The sequence below is a fragment of the Cetorhinus maximus genome, chromosome 20 (genome assembly GCF_964194155.1).
Source record: "Cetorhinus maximus chromosome 20, sCetMax3.hap1.1, whole genome shotgun sequence".
Classification (NCBI taxonomy): domain Eukaryota; kingdom Metazoa; phylum Chordata; class Chondrichthyes; order Lamniformes; family Cetorhinidae; genus Cetorhinus; species Cetorhinus maximus.
Genome location: NC_135898.1, coordinates 65,841,499 through 65,859,670, shown reverse-complemented (window position 1 = coordinate 65,859,670; position 18,172 = coordinate 65,841,499). Strand labels below are relative to the sequence as shown.

Below are 18,172 nucleotides of genomic sequence, written 5' to 3'. Positions count from 1 at the left end.
CTTTGCTCTTGCGTTTAGACCATCATTAATGTACATAGGAACACATCCCCAGAAAGGTGGATCTCAACCGATTTGATCAGATCCCTGATTAACTGAGTCATGTAAGTGGTCATCACATGATTTTTGTAGATCGCAGGACACTAACAGGATCAATCTCTCAAGAAATAAACACTTTGTCACTCCATGGGAAAAGTCTTGTTTCAGTCATTCTTCATACATTCTCAGCTGCCGAAATTCAAAGTACAGAAGATTCAAGCATTTGGACCAACCTTATTCACATCCAATTCATAAATTAACAGCTGTGATAAACACAGTTCTCCAAGAAACAAGTCCAACCCTTTAGAACAATCCTAAATGTTCGGATTACAATGTGCTGAGCACTTTTTGGGTAATTCACATTGGATGACGAAGGTACTTAATATCATGCCTGCTTTGTCCACACTGAATAGATGAGCTCACAATCTCCCCTGACACAAGCCATTTCATAAAAAAAGATAGTTACTGAAGTAATTTTATATTTGCTAAAAACATACCACAATAATGAACTTTATGCTTTTCCTTATCTTTAAAATATCACACAATGTTGAACTCCAATGGATGAATGGCAAGTCCAAACTCAAAAAAGTCAACAGTACAAAAAAAAAGTGACACATGCGAACAGTTACAGGGTGGGCAACCCGTATGTCATTGTGAAGGGCTGAGTGTCCACGTCTTAACTACTGTAAGCCTTCAATTGGAAGAGAAATCATATTTTCTCATGCCTTCCTTTCATGCCCCATGAATAAAAAAGAAAATACCTAGGACATGAGTAAATAACTAATAACTCTGTAAATTCCCTATAAAGAGGGGAGAATTTTCTCCCCGTTGGGGGAGTTGGACGGGAGCCGGAGCGAGCAGGCGCATAGCCGATCATCGCCTGTGATCGGCTGTGCGCCGCCTTTTTACATGGGCGATTAAGGTCCGCCCATTATGACGCGCAACCTGTGCTGGTGGGGGGGTGGGTAGGCTGAGTCAGGGCTGCCTCAGGGAGATTAGTTTGATTTTTGAAAATTTTTAAAAAGGAAGAAAATGTTTTTAAGACATGTCCCCTCATGTGACAGTGAGCTGGGACATATCAATAAATTATATTAAAATTTTTTATTAAACTTTAAAAACCTTCAGCAAGCCTCATCCCGCCCGTGGATGAGGTTTCATGATAAATGCGAAGATCGCCTGGGCTCTTCGCCTGCCTGCCAGCCTTAAGGCAGCTCAGTTTATTAGTTTAAATTATATTTAAATGGCCTTAATCGGCCTCTGACAGTTTGGCGGGCGCACGGCCAACTCCGGTGCGTGCCAATTGACCTCAAGATCTGAATGACACGCGGTGGCGTGCTCCACATCACTACGTGTCATTTTATGCATCGGCAACCGGGCCCCACCCCCGCCCGCCGACGCGAAGATTCTGGCCAGAAAATTAGTGCTTCTCAAATCCACAAAGTTTTTGCTACACAAAACTTTTTAAATTAAAATATTTGTGCACTATTTACTGATAGTTATACCTCAGTAACAACTCCAATTTTTGACTAGAAAGACATTCTTCTGAATGATAGGCTCCTACATTTGTGTGACCAATTGTCACGGAAGAAAAATTTCTAATAGGCTACTTAAAACACCAGAGATGCAAATTGATTTTCACCAACTTCCACCTGTAATCTACTTCAGTCAGAGGAACACAATATAACTGTTTCAATTTATGATTTTCCTTCTCAACCAATAATGAATTCATTAAACAAAGGTCTAACCACATCAACATGAACACCTGAACTAATGAGATTCAGTGCACTGAATCAGAGTTACTTGATGCAACAAGATGGTGAATGACGCAGTGAATTTTAAATATCATCTGGTATTTAACACTAAGATTGACTCAGGCCAGCAAGTTAATGTGAAAATAATTCAATTTGCAACGGCAGTGTGCATTTGACAGATTAAGAGGGAAATAACTGAAAAGCAAAGCCAAAGTTAATTATACCTGCATTTGTTTTCTTTTAAAGATATCAAATGTTTTTAAGAATTTATACTCTTTCGTACGCCATTAATTTTTGAACAGGATTTGTGAAACGATCCCGCTGAAACCAATATTAACAATGAACTAGCCTTTTGAAATGTGCTTTTCTCCATTCAGTTGTTGTTTCCAGGTAAAAATGCAATATGGGGCAAAACATGGAGTAGAAATTTTGGAGTAAATGTTCAGTGCTTCTCTCAAAACTTACTTATTCTGCATCATGTTCATTATAACCCAGTCAGGAAGATAGACGTTCTTTCCAATGAGATCTTTGAACATAATGAATGTCTCCATCAGAAAGTCCTGAAACAGAGTGCAAATTTTCATTGTTTTGGCATAGAATGGTCAAGACTACTGCATTACAAATCAATAAATGACCAAATAGGCAAGTTGCCTAACAGTAGTTTTTGAACAATAAAATTAATTTTTTTTTACAAAATTAGATGCATAATTTCAAACTTTTAAAATAAACTTTTCCAATTCCAAAATCATAACTTCAAAGTAAAATTATTAAAAATCATATTTTAATATCCCAATTATTTATTTGTAGTTCTGCACTCTAATACAAAGTTGTAATACATAATCTTTACATTATTAGAATTATAACAAGCATTTTATTCTGAACATTGTATTTCATAATGGATATTAGATTTTGGTATCGCCCAGATGAACTGTGGAGTCTTTCATAGCTTTACAGTTTCTTGTTCCAGAGTCTAGTATGCATCATATGAAATGAAATAATTCACTTCTGAATTATGGCTGGTGTTAGCCATGGCATACAGGTCCCCAGAAACCTGAGCACAAAAGTGCAGTACTGAGGGAACGCTGCACAATCAGAGGGTCCGTCTTTCTGATGAGGCTCTCAGTCCCTTTTCTGCCCTCTCAAATAGACATGGCCAATAATTATCCTTCAACCAATATCACTCAGATCATCTAGTTATTATCACATTGCTGTTTGTGGACTTACTGTAGACAAATTTGCTGCTGCGTTTCCTACATTGTGACAGTAACTACACATCAGAAGTATTTCATTAGCTGTAAAATACTTTGAGAATTCCTCAATTGTGATAGGCACCATTTTTTTTTCTTTCTTTCATTCAGCTTTGGCCATTTACGCCTTAATTTTGAGTTGTCTGCGATTAGTTTGAATACTTCTTGGTTCTGGACCTCACTCCACAAGATTTGAGCCACCATGAGACATGTGGCAAAACTAGGCATGTCAACTCAGAAGAGAAATTAACTGATTTGTACGTTATTTTAAGTTCCTTAATGACTCGGTGATAATATCTTTGCCAAAGTGAAACTGTGTAATACAGACTCACAAGGTTCCAAGCTCAATTCCAGGTTATGAGTCACTATCTTCAGAATTGGGAGAAATATATATTAAATTGTTATATGGAGCATGCTTTTCATTGAAAACTCATACCTATTAGTTCTTTTAGGGTACTGTGGTTAAATATTTTTAACATTAAAAGGGTTACTTTGTCACGCAATAGCTCCTATTATGTAAATTATTTCAGTCTGTGATTGCAAAATCTAGCCACTGGACTCCTTCACTTGAATCAAAATGCTTTTCAAAAACTGTCCTTAACATTTTTTCCCGCTCGATAACTGAAATTTCTGATTTCCAAAGCAGGATTTGAAGAGAATTTTTCATATTCTATAATAAAATTATTAATTGAATAATGAAAGCACAAAACACATTTTAACCTTTACTTCCCCTCTCCTCACCGTCCAAGGGCCCAAACACTCCTTTCAAGTGAAGCAGCATTTCACTTGCACTTCCCTCAATTTAGTCTACTGCATTTGTTGGTCCCAATGCGGTTTCCTCTACATTCGAGAGACCAAACGCAGACTGGGTGACCGCTTTGCAGAACATCTTCGGTCTGTCTGCAAGCATGACCAGATCTCCCTGTTGCTTGCCATTTCAACACTCCACTCTGCTCTCATGCCCACATGTCTGTCCTTGGCCTGCTGCATTGTTCCAGTGAAACTCAACGCAAACTGGAGGAACAGCACATCATCTTCCGACTAGGTACTTTACAGCCTTCCAGACTGAATATTAAGTTCAACAATTTTAGATCATAAACTCTCTCCTTCACCCCCACCCCCTTTCCGATCCCCCCTTTTTTTCCAATAATTTATATAGATTTTTCTTTTCCCACCTATTTCCATTATTTTTAAGTGTATTTCCATCCATTGTTTTATCACTACCTTTTAGCCTATTTCGATCCCTTCCCTTCACCCCACCCCACCCCCACTAGGGCTATCTGTACCTTGCTTGTCCTGCTTTCTACCCTTAATTAGCATATTCCTTAGATAATATCACCACCTTCAACACCTCTTTGTCCTTTTGTCTATGACATCTTTTGGCTATCTCCACCTATCACTGGCCCCCTATCCAGCTCTACCTGTCCCACAACCCCCCCGCCTTAAACCAGCTTATATTTCACCTCTTTCCTATTTTTACTTAGTTCTGTTGAAGAGTCATACGGACTCGAAACGTTAACTGTGTTCCTCTCCGCAGATGCTGCCAGACCTGCTGAGTTTTTCCAGGTATTTTTATTTTTGTTTTGGATTTCCAGCATCTGCAGTTTTTTGCTTTTGTCTACATTTTAATCAAAGTTTTCCCTGGCTTCCAAAAGCAAGGTTTGTATTTTATATCCATGCCCAGAATTATGGCTGTGAGCTAAATTTGGATTGTGCAGTCTGAGCATGTTCAGTATATCTAATCTCTCAAGCTGCATCAATACTGTTCAGTCAACTCTACTAATGGGATATTTTTCTTTAATGCTGAGTACTTTCTGTCCAGCAGCTTTTCTTCAAATAATTTTGAAAGAGATAAATGTCACAACCATTACTGAGGACAAATTTCTATTGAGTGTACTATTCTTTTAAAAAGAACGAAAGAAAATAATGGGCAGAATTTTGCCATCAGCAAGCGGGGCCCGCTCGCCAATGCATTAAATGACGTGGAATGACTTCGGGCGGAACCCCCGACGTCACCCCACCCCATTTAAATTTTCAGGGAGGCGGGGACACCAGCAAAATCAGCTGCGGGCCCGCCGACCTGTCAATGGCCACTTGAGGCCAATGACAGGATCAATTAACTGACCAATTAAAGGACCTGCCCGTCCAACCTTAAGGTTGGCGGGTCGGCAAGGAGCCCCGGTGGCAAATAGAAAAAACATGAAACCTCGACCAGCGGCGGGATGAGGTTTCATGTAGGGTTTTAAAAATTGTAATAAAGTTGTGCTGTAAATTATGAACATGTCCCAACTCATGTGACATTGTAAGGGATTTTTCTTTTCTCTAATTTTAATATTTTTAAAAGTCAAGGCGATCTCCCTGAGGCTGCACTTAGCCTCAGGGAGATGTGCACTCTTTTGTGCGCGTGCGCGAAAGAGCGCACTCTTGATTTTAGGGATTCCCCCCCCGCCCGCACAGGGAGCACATAGCTCTTCCTGGCGCACGTCACACATGGGCCTTAATTGGCCCACCCACGTAAAATGGCGGTGCGGCCACGATCGCTGCTGGTGATCGGCTCCACGCCCGCCTGCGATTGGGTCAGGCCCACCCTCCCGACAAACGGAAATTCTGCCCAATGTTATGATAATGCAGCGGGTGTAGACATCACTTTCTCTTCTATGAACTTTAAAATATATTAGAGAGATAAAGGAAGGAGAAATGGAAGAAAAGTAATATGTATACAGTATGCAACTTAACCTCAGGGGGAGTAAATCAAACGAAAGAAAGTGGATGAAGAATTAAGGATAAAGTCAGTAACAGCAGAGTAAAGAAGGATGAAAGGTGTGGGTTTGCATGGGCAGTTCAAAGGATAAGAGAAAAGTATAGTGATAGAATGGAGCCGGACAGTAGGAAGGGCAACAGGTAGCTGGGAAAGTCAAGAGGTAGTAAATGTGAGGACAGTGATGAGGTAGGGGAAGAAGTTTGCTTGGACAATCAAATAGGAAGATTGTGGTGAACTGCTAATTTATAGGATCCAACAATATTCCACAAAGCTTTCAAAACCACTCTAAGAGCATCCAAAGCTTACTTTCAAAAGTGCTATTAAAAAGGCTGAAAGTAACCTTTGCAATAAATTTGAAATGCACTATCAGGATTAAGTGTGTTTACAATTCAACACTATCACTGTGGCATACTCGTGTTTCAAACACTACTGTGCACCTGTTCGATGTGCCATATACTTCAGTTCTGAAAGCCAAATGCATAATATTATTCAAAATTAGTTGTTCCACTTACCACAACATCTGATCTCATCTTCCCATAGGCCTTGATTAAATGGGCATAATGATAATCTTCCATCTGCCTTAGGATGGCTGTCATGCAAGCAACAAAGTTGCCCTGAAGTGAAAAATAGTTAGTGTTATTACTATTTGATCAAAAAAAATCACTGCTATCATGAATCTTACAATGTGTCTTCAATTATATTATCCTCTGAAAATAGCCCTTTTTATCTGTTCTTAAAATTTCTGAAAATGTGACTATAGGTCAATTCATATGGCAAGTATAGGATTAATACAAAGTAAATTTTAAAATTGTTAAATTGGTAGTGCACATCCAGACGGAGGACCCAATCTCAGCAAAGCAGTCAAACTCTCTGGCAATGGTAGTCGTAGGCCACTTTGATTTGATGTTACATGGTGGTGTAAAATTTTGTTACAAAGTTTAGGTGAGGTCTGTTGGATCCTCTGATCATTATAGGATAATTTTCAATTTACTGCTACAGCATTAGCTGGCATTGTGGATTGGGTGCAAGTAGAGAAACTAACCCTCACTTCTAAGTACTTCTTGGAGAAGAAATCTTCCAGATATTGATTCTTTACTTTTGTAGGGTACTTCACTGCTATTTGGTCTTTGTTCTGGCTCCTGGTACTGTAAAATTGACCCCATTTAATATATGTAGTTGACTTCACAGCACTGGAGGCAACATTAAAAAAAACTGAACCTAGATATTTGCAGTTACTTGAAAGTTGTTACTGTGGCTTTCAATGTTAACTTGTACAGTGTGTGAAAACTACATTACTGGATTGATTTGATTTGTCTGAGTGCTCAGCATGACCACTGACAGGGAAAAACGGAAGAGATTTGAACTGGCAGGACCTGAGCGGAAAGAGAGGCACAACCAGCATCCAATTGCTTTGTCTCATGAGGGAAATGAAGCACTTGCTGATGAAGTTCTCCATGATACCCTGGCACCCAATCCCATTTTTCTTACAGCAAAACCACCAACATCAGGAGTATTTGTAAAGGCTACTAGTAATGCTACTTTCACTACTTTGAGCATCTGTTAGAATTAACCCAATTGACATTTGATAAAAAAACAAATTTTTCTCAATCTTAGTACCACCCATTATTAGGGTTGTTTACTTTTCAACATATGAAGCATTTCACTGAAAACTTCCTTGCACGTTCTCCTAATTAGCTAACGGAACTTCAGTGGAGGACCAGCCGAAATCTTGTTGAAGTGTAGACATGGGCTGTTACAGTGGCTGAGCAAGCGGAGGACCAGAGGAAACTCCCGGCATTAGTGCTTTCTAAATATATACGAGCTATTGCTTGCTCAGGTATAAAAAAAAATAAAGTACTATAGTATGATGTGTGGTTTTTGGTGCAAACACTGAATAGCAAATGAACTTGTTTGCAAACAGAGACAAACTCACCTAGCTCGCACTACAGAGAAAAAGTAAACTACTGAAATGTATAAAGGGCGAAAGGTTAGTATATCTGCAAATTACCTTGCATTATTACACTTAAAAACTTTAAAATTATTATACGTTTAAATCACAAAAATAGTCTGCTTCTTCAGTACAGGAGATATTATATCAGATATTTATGGTCATTTTTAGTGGATCTAGTATAGAAAATAGTTAATAAATACAAAATATGCATAAACATGTGCCAATATATAATGTTCATACAATGCATATAAAATATATATGTCATTTTATAGAACGTTTTTCCATTTTGCATTGTCTAATTTTAGAACCTGCATCGGGATAAACGTGTAAATTTGCATACTTTATACCATTTAGCCATCGTTGTCAATTATGAACCATCTGCTCCTGTCTAATCCAATTACCATAACACAAAGCAAGCTATCTTTTAAGGTGACAAGTAATAAAAGCAGGCCTAATACAAAAATTCCAAACACCTGTACTTGATGCATTAGTGTTTAGGATTTGGTGTCTGAGTTTGCTGACCAAAATCAGCAGCATTCCTCTATTAGCAACTCTCTTTCATCTTAAGTTGCTGATCCAGGCAATCAGAACTCTGCTACACAGTACAGTTAGGAAATCCTAATCCTGGAATTATTTCACATCAGAAAGTCCTAACCACAGAATGGAGCATAGCTTTGACTCCCCCAGAATTGCAGTGTCGAATATCTATGAGGGAGGCCCGACTCACTCATGTTCTGAATTATATCAGGGGCTACAATCTATTATCTTCTGCTTATGATTTTTTCGTTTGGCTGGTATCCTCTCTGGCTCTGCATGGCACTTTAAGCCATCGGGCCTGATTTTCAAGTCTTCGATCTCCCCATCTGGCAGCGCTAATATTACAAAAAATTAATAGAGAAAAGAAGTTTTGGGCAAATAGAAGAGGAAGATAAAAATAACAAAAAGAGAAAAAAGGCTAAATTAAAAGTGAGGAGTAGAGTACAAAAAGAGAAGAGCAAAAACAGGAGTGATGGGGAGATTTTAAAAAATGAAATGAGAGAAAAAATATGGCTGAAGAGGAAAGGGAGAAACAGGGGCGTAAGGGAATGAAAAACAAGAGGCACATCAACCAACCATAATTTTACAAACACAGTCAAACAGTAGAACTGTGCATTTGTTTGTTCCACATTCAGACTCTCAAATCAGCAGTGAATAAAATTCAAGCCACTTGCATTTAAATTCCTATGTTCTGACACAGCCCCACGAATTTTGTGCTTCAGTTCTAATTCATGTGCCACAGGATCACATAACTCCACATTTGGTGGCTGAGAAGGAGAAGTGCAAATCTGTGCTCAGTTGACAAATAGAAGTGTATAAAATTAATTGTTTAAATTATTCCAATATAATTTTATATTTTAGTTGCAGCAACCTAAATGAAGTGGTGTTTGTCTCTATTACTGACACTCTTTTTGAATATCCATCAACTCTCCATGTTTTCTGCATATAGTCAGGTTTCTGGACCCAGAGTTCACTTAACGATGTTTGTAGAAGATTATCAGAAAACCCACAGAATTTTAACCCCCAAAAACAGGCAAATTGGTTTGGGTGGGATGTTAAAAGTCTGAATTCCAAGCCTAACTTGCCAATTTCTGGATTTAATGGGAATGGGATAGGGGTGGGCAACCAATCTGCTCATTGGAGGCGGGTTGGCAATTTTTAGGCCTTTCCACTTACCTGTTAGACCCAGTACATATGCTTGACCAACCCAAAATAAATGCCACCCACCACTCCCCAACCCTTATGATCTCCTCCACAATGTCTTAGGTCTCCGCCCAATCCTTCCAATTTCTTCTATGAAGTCACTGATTCCCCCCGATTAGCCTCTCAGCTCCAATCTCCCCACTCCTTGATGTTGTCTGGATCCGTACCCGGATCACTCCAAGCCTTCAGCCAAAACGATCCCTGGCCCTGGACATCAATTTTCCTCCAACCTCCACCTCCCCTCCCCAGTCTTCCCTAGATCCCTGATGTGGCCAAGCGCCAAAGCGCAGCCCCCGACAGCCTCTGGCTGGGGTCAGGAAACTAGAGACAAAGGAAAGCATTCGGGTCATTTTGTTAAATTTGGGAAACCCATTCATCCAGGTTATCAAACACAAAACTCTCCTGCTCCCTCCTTGCCTCTGGGTTAATACCCAACCCAATACAGCATGATTAATAATGCAAGAAAGGCACCACAGCACAGGCACTATCATTCCACAAAAAAGAAGATAGTAAGACCAACAATGCAAAGACTAATGCTACACCTCAGTCTCATCGGTCACTAAAGAGCATTGATGGTAAAGAAAAACTACCATTTAAGAAGCTGACCTTAAAATCACAATGTAATGTGATGAGACAATCTTAAGATCAGATGCTGCTACAAAAATGTGTTAAGAAATGAGATATGTTTTATGTTAATGTGTTGAAGGTCTTATTACAGTAAGGTTAAATATATTTAACTGTATTATGTTGCCATTCCAAAGAAAATGCATTAATGTCAATTTCCAGTCATGTCTGATTGCTGCTCTCATCCATCAACTTGTGCTCTGAAGGCACCTATTCATATAAAAATATGTATGAAAGAAGCATAAAATCATTCTGTATGCATGCAGTTTGGATAGTTGGTTCCCCAGATGTATGAAAACCCATTTTCTACCAACAGGTCTTTTACTGTCTCAGAATGGATAAAGTGTTCAAATATTCCTTATCAGTCATAAGACCTCAGTGTTAAACTGAATCTAATATTTTGTTTACCAAAAGCATTTAAAATTACACCCGATGACTTAGGTTCTGGCATGAATTTCCCATAAAAATATAAAGAAACTACGAGCTGCAATTAGATTTAACAGCATGATTTGATTCTGATTTGCATTTTGAAATTTAACAAAACAATTGCTATCTCAACTATAATTAGCAATTGAGCTCCTGCCCTGATAACAAAAATGACAGCACTTATTGGTTTTTGTTGGTATGCCTGCCAAAAGTTGAATAAAGTGCAGTGTGCAAGGTATAGTAGCCAGTATTGTAATGCTAGATACAGAGTTTACATTACTCACAAAAAAATTAAGATTCAATCATCATGATTTTTTGTAAAAAATTATAAACACGGCAACAGAGCCAGCAGCAAACACACAACATTAACACATCAAATTCAGCTTCTGTACAATTCATGTTTATTCCATCAGGCATTAGTAAATGACTATGGTTCAACTTTTAATTGGGAGCATCCCCATGGGAGGTGAACTCTACTCTTTCTTGCTGAGGTCACAGTGCCAACAGCTGTAATAATAAAAATAAAGTAAAAATTAAAATGTCTAGTAGATGCTTTAACCTGCAGCTCGAGAGACAGAGTTTACCAATGTATGGTGATGATGTGAAACAGTTCAGGATTGTATTTCATAATGCAGAAAATATATTTCAAGTTGAGATTTCAGACTAATTGCAGCATAAGTTGCAATTCTGGATAGGAGCTGTATTATATCCTTAACATAGATGTAGCCAATCTTATTAGGCAGCACTTCCAACATTTCCTTGCTTTGTGATTTAAACTTCAAGAAATTCATATTGAGACAGACTGTATTTAAAGTTAATCATGGCCCTTGACTTTCTCCTCTGGGGGGCAATAAGATCATCTGTTTTGAGGGGTTACAAAATCTCATCTGCCTTTACAAAGGGCCAAAAGGAAAGGGGAGACATCAATGAACTTACAGATACCAAATGCATACGCACATCAGCCTCTGCAGAAGGATTGTGATTATTTGATACTTCCATCAGAAACTAAACTTGGTATGGATAATGGCTGTAATACAGTATTTTATAAAGCGGCACTGATTGCCCACCCTACTAATCTTGGCCATTTACAATTTATGCAAAGAAGGAACTCAAAGAAATGATAGAATTTACTTGATCTGAATAGTCACCAAAAGGGTTTATTAAACATTGAATATCTCCATGAACTTCCTGCCTGCACAACTTGACCTCTTGCTGCATTTTTGCTCCAACAACTCATTGATACCAACACCCATTCAGGACCCTCCACCCCTTCCCATCCCTCTGATCCCATCCTGTCTCCTAACCCCAGCCCTTACCGTGTATTCACCATACCCCCTGACCTTCCCCTCTCTGATGCTGAATGTTCAGTACTCAGCAAAGGACTCAGTTTCATACTCTTACGCCCTCACCTCAATGAATTTCGGGCTTGGCGCGATGCTGAACTTTTCTTCAACCGCCTTCGTCTCTGTGCTCATTTCTTTGGGTAGGAGTCCTCCCCCCCACCCCCGCCCGTTCAATGGATCCTTTCACCCGCCTCCCGCATTCTCCCTCCACCTGGACCTCTCCCTCAGGCATCTTACCTGCCCTTGATCTTTTCATTGACAACAGTCAGCGTGTCATCAGCCATCTCAATTTCTCTGCTCCTCTCACCCACTCTAACCTGTCTCCTTCTGAACTCGCTGCACTCCATTCTCTCAGGTCCAACCCTGACTTTGTTGTCAAACCTGCTGACAAGGGTGGTGCTGTTGTTGTCTGGCCTACTGACCTCTACCTCGCAGAGGCTGAGCACCAACTCTCAGACACTTCTTCCTACCTCCCCCTGGACCATGACCCACACCAAATATCCAGGACTGTCAGTGACCTCTTTTCCTGTGGAGATCGTCCCTCCACAGCTTCCAACCTCACAGTGTCCCAACCTCGGACAGCCGCTTCTATCTCCTCCCCAAAATCCACAAACAGGACTGTCCTGGTAGACCAATCGTGTTAGCCTGTTCTGCACCACGGAACTCATTTCTTCCTCTTTTGACTCTGTTCTCTCTCCTTGTCCAGTCTCTTCCCACCTACATCCGCGATTCCTCTGATGCCCTACATTTTATTAACAATTTCCAGTTCCCTGGCCCTAACCACCTCCTCTTCACCATGGACATCCAATCCATCTACACCTCCATCCCCCACCAGAATGGTCTGAGGGCTCTCTGCTTCTTCCTTGAACAGAGGCCCGAACAATCCCCATCCACCGCCACACTCCTCCGTCTGGCTGAACTTGTCCTCTCACTGAACAATTTCTCCTTAAACGTGTCTCACTTCCTCCAAATAAAAGGTGTGGCTATGGGTACCTGCATGGGCCCCGATTACGCCTGCCTCTTTATGGGGTATGTGGAACATTCCTTGTTCCTGTCCTGCTCAGGCCCCCTCCCACAACTCTTTTCTCGGTACATCGATGACTGTTTCAGTGCCGCTTCATGCTCTCGTCTGGACCCGGAAAAATTTATTAATTTTGCTTCCAATTTCCACCCTTCCATCACTTTCACATGGTCCATCTCTGACACTTCTCTTTCATTCCTTGACCTCCCTGACTCAATTTCTGGTGATAGGCTGTCCACCAATATTCATTACAAGCCCACCAACTCCCACAGCTACCTTGACTACAGCTCCTGACACCCTGCTTCCTGTAAGGACTCCATCCCATTCTCTCAGTTCCTTCGCCTCCGTCGCATCTGTTCCTCTGATGCCACTTTCCAAAACAGTGCTTTTGACATGTCTTCCTTCTTCCTTAACCGAGGTTTCCCACCCACGGCGGTTGACAGGGCCCTCAACCATGTCCGACCCATCTCCCGTGCCTCTGCCCTCACACATTCCTCTCCCTCCCAGAACCATGATAGGGTCCCCCTTGTCCTCACTTTTTACCCCACTAGCCTCCACATTCAAAGGACCATCCTCCTCCATTTCTGCCAACTGCAGCATGATGTCACCACCAAACATATCTTCCCTTCACTCGCACCCCCCCACCCCACCCGTCGGCATTCCATAGGGACTGTTCCCTCCAGGGCACCCTGGTCCACTACTCCATCACTCCCAACACTGGCACCCCCTCTCGCGGCACCTTCCCATGCAATCGCAGAAGGTGCAACACCTTCCTCCCACTTTACAATCCAGGTGCCCAAACACTCTTTTCAAGTGAAGCAGCGCTTCACTTTCACCTCCTTCAATTTGGTCTCCTCTACGTGGAGAGACCAAAAGCAGGCTGGGTGAATGCTTTGCGGAACACCTTCGGTCTGTCCGCAAGAATGACCCCGACCTTCCTGTTGCTTGCCATTTCAACATACCATCCTGCTCTTATGCTCCCTTGTCCGTCCTTGGCCTGCTGCAATGTTCCAGTGAAGCTTAACGCAAACTGGAGGAACAGTGCCTCATCTTCCAATTAGGCACTTAACACCCCTTCAGACTTAACGTTGAGTTCAACAGCTTCAGACCATGAATTCTCTCCTCCATCCTCACCCCTTTCTGATCCCCCCTCCACCTTTTTTCTTATTGATTTTTATTTATTTTTCCCCACTTATTTTCATCATTATTATTATACTTTTAAAAATTTATTTCCATTTCATTCATTGTTTTATCCCCAGCTTTTAGCCTTTTCGATCTTTTTTCCCACCACCATCCCTACCCCACACCCCAACCCCACTAGGGCCATCTGTCATTTTCCAGAGTTCTTATCCTCATCCAGCCATTATCACATTCTGCTTCCCACTCTTAATGTCACCATTAGCACCTCCTTTAGCCAGCACCACCACCAGTAACAACCCTTTGACCTTTTGTTTATGACATCTTTCGCAATCTCTCCTTTGCCTCCACGTATCGCTGGCCTTCCATCCAGCTTCACCTGTTCCGCCCCCACTTAAGCAGTATATATTTCACCACATTTCTACTTCCTTCAGTTCTGAAGAAGTCATACGGACTCGAAACGTTAACTCTGTCTTTCTCTCCTCAGATGCTGTCAGACCTGCTGAATTGTTCCAGCATTTTTTGTTTTTGTTTTATCTTCAGAGGAAGGCCTGAGGCAGCAACAGAGGTGGGCAGATGGCAACATGGCCAGGCTAGAAGGTCTGCCTCCATTTACTGGGCCATCAGCTCAGCTGTAGTCATGACTGTCAGGAGCTGATGCCCTCATCCATCACTCTCCCTCACCATCCCATCCACCCCCATGCCCCTCATATCCCCATGCATCCTCCATAGCTACTCACCCAACATCCACCATGAACAGGCTTCAGGAGCTATGCAATAGCAATGGGAAGTATTTGAACTGGATGAAAAAGAATTAAACCTCTAACAATCTAATAGAGCTGTCACTCAAACACACAACCTTTCACATTGAAAACCAAGCTTCAGACCCACTGAAATGAATTTAAATCCCCTCAAGTGATCATTCAGTTGTAAAAACAAACAAACATCTATTCAGAAACTGCATCAGACAGGTAATTCCTTAATAACTTTTGGGGCAGGGTATTGCGCTTGTCAGGTGGGTGTGTGCCCAACCTGAACAAACGTAAAATGACGTGTGATGTTTCAGTCAGCGGGCACGCACGGGAGTCGGTACCATGACCACTGACAATTAACAGGCCTATTAAGGCCAGTAAAGTTCTAATTAAATTAAACTTTTCACTGCTCATCCAGCCTTACGGTTGGTGGGCAGGCAAAAAGGCCAAGCGGCCTTTGTTTTTTTTGCGAAACCTCATCCACGGGCGGGATAAAGTTTCGATCAGTGATTAAAAAAAACAAAAAATGTTCGAACTAATTTCTAACACATTCCAGCTCATGTAACAAGAGTCACATGAGGGGACGTGTTAGTAACATTTTAAAATTATTTATTTTTTATTTTCAAAATTCTCCAGCTCCCTGAGGCAGCTCTGTGCCTCAGGGAGCTTTTACTGCGCACACCCCCACGCATGTATGAACTTCAGCACTCGCACTCCTCCTGCCCCCACCCTGGCAGCGCTGAGTGCTGCAGCACGCATTTCACGCTGGCTGGCCGTTAATTGGCCAGACAGCGTAAAATCCATGTCAGGGCCCAATCGCAGGTGGCGGTCAGCTTCGCGACCGCTCCCGGCCCACCTGGCGCGCCCGCCCAACGAGGGCAAAATTCTGCCCTTAAACTGTCAAACAGTATACATAACCTCCTGCTGATCCAAGTTTTGAAACTTAGCCAAATATTCATAATGGGCTCAGCTATAAAAACAAACCATTACAGCACCAGACAATGGAGCCTATTCAAATTGAAAGAATGGATGGGCTTGGCTTTTCTAAGCAACACCAGGTGGCCCATCATTCAAAGAATTCCAGGAGCTGGTGGCTGTTTTTTATATTGTTCCCCACTGCAGACCAGGGTTCCCTTGTGGCTCATAACTATTCTGAGATGCCATGAATGATGCCTACTAAGGAAACAGCCCAAATCTATCAAAATTGCAAGGGGGGTATGAACTCCCCGCCACTGCAGTGGAGGTGGCAAGGGCAGAAGCGCTGCATGTGGGCTGGATATCCACACCCTTATCCCGTGCTGGCAAAAACTGCCAGAAACAGGATGGGGGTGGGAATCCTAGAATCGGGTCTCGCCCAATATTTTTAAATCCCTCTGGTCTTGGCAAAAATCTGGGCTATGTATCTCTCTCTGTGGTCACAATCTCTATGCCTCAAGAGTGCTAATAATAATTAGAATTAGAATGTTTACATTTTCGAACTGACCGCCAAGCACAGGTAAGATTTCTGTTGCTTTCAAAATTCAACTCATTTGTTTTCTTTCATAAGGGGGCACTGAAATTAAGTTGGAGACGCTTTGGAGAACTCCCATACACTTCTGCTAATAATCCCTCCAACTGCTCATAATTGCCCAACACATGGCTGGGCCTCTATATTTAGGAACAGAATTCAAAGAACTAAATATGATTACCAACAACAGAAATTCTTGAATATGAAAGAAAAAATCAAATATCAGATAGTTTTCCACTTTCTATTTAATTTTTAAAAATGTGGCAAATTTTCAACACTTATATTTCACACCCCCCCACCACAAGCAAGAATGTTATTTTACAAGTGCACAGATTGATTAACTTATTTTTAGCGGTGTTATGATGCCAGACAAGAACTCTCAATTGTTATGATCTTGGTACAGATCAGTAACATGTTTAGTTTTTGTGAGAATCTGAAAACCCAGGTATTTTCTAAAAGAATGAAGCCACCAAGTTCACGGTTTAAAACAAAAGAATTTTATTATACCAAAATCAAAAAACACGAATCTTAATAGCTACACTATGTTAAACTAATGAGTTACATTAAAGATAATAAAAGAACAATGAACTCAGTTACATTTAATCTAAGCCAAACTCTTTAAATCATGTTTCTTTCAATGCCTTTTAGACTTACTTCTCCAATAACTCAAGTCATGTAATTATCAAAAAATGGAAGATTAACCTGTTGGTCTGTGTATTGTTTTGAAGATTTACATAAGGGTTGAGATTTCTTGGGCCTTCCACTCACCTCTGGCAAGATCTTCCCTTCAAATCTCCTCCAAAGCCCTATGGTTGCAAATTCCCCATTCAAATCTCACATCATCAGCATCATGGGGGTAGCCACCTCAGGTCAGAACTCTCCTGGTTCTAATATTCCTTAACTGTGGAGTTTTGCATCTAAAACTCTCTCTCTCAGCTTGGCTATACAAGAAGTCCAACTCACTGTGAGGAGTATTTCAGTTTACAAGATTTTAAATTCTTTTAGCCAACACACAAAATTTCAACTGAACTCAAGAGAGAAGTTTTCTCTTCTGTAGCCAGCTTGTTCTCCAACCTAACCTAAACTGTTTAAATGCTGAATCAGACCCCCATAATTAAAGTTACGTTGACCTCTTTTAATCTATTGTTTATCTCCCAGGCAGCCTGGTCACTTAATCATTTGCTGAAAGCCAGGTGCTTTACCAGAAATCATATCCGAGAGAAACCAAGTTCTTAAAGGGACCACTGCCCCATCACAAAATCTCGAAAGCACATCAGCCATCACAGTGGGAGGGCAATTTACAGAAAAGAAAGCTTAATGAAAATGCCTGCAAAGCAGGTTTATTATTCCAAAGGCAGCATGGTATCATGCACCATATTGTGAAATGCTAAGCGTTTAAGACAAGCCACTACTGGACCATGTTCAATTTCTAAATCATGTATTTGTTTGAGTTCATATACAGAATCCATACTGTAGTAGTGCTTTACATGGTCATTTTATCCAAGTCTGTTCCTGACATGGAACTTTTCTTGACAAGTGTTGGTCATAGAATCAGTCCTATAAATCCACACTATCATCTAGCTAGAAGCCTCGCCTGGGGAAATGAAATGTCCATTATCATACAGTAGGAGATGCATTCATGTTACATTGGATATATGAAACAGGTGAAAAAAAAAGTTCTGAAACCTGATTACAGGAAGTGCTTTGGATAACTGAAGTCATGGATCTCTTTGATCAATAACATTTCACTCTTGCAACAGCTGAAAGGTAAGTATTGATTTCTAGTAAAAGTTTTGATGCACCAAGATTAAGGCATCATTATGCAACTCTTGGCAGCAAATGGGGATGAGGGTGATGCTAATTTTACAAGATTCTA

The 18,172-nt window shown here is 41.0% G+C and overlaps 1 protein-coding gene across 3 annotated transcripts in view; it reads right to left on the bottom strand.

Moving 5' to 3' along the window:
* dock1 (dedicator of cytokinesis 1) overlaps positions 1-18,172 on the bottom strand; it is a 667,847-nt gene that overhangs the window by 275,415 nt on the left and 374,260 nt on the right. For all 3 annotated transcript variants that reach the window (XM_078564873.1, XM_078564874.1, XM_078564875.1), the window contains 2 exons: positions 6,308-6,409; positions 2,253-2,347 (listed from right to left, as the gene is read on the bottom strand). In XM_078564873.1, the coding sequence (XP_078420999.1) occupies positions 2,253-2,347; positions 6,308-6,409 (197 nt within the window). The remainder of the gene's footprint in view (positions 1-2,252; positions 2,348-6,307; positions 6,410-18,172) is intronic.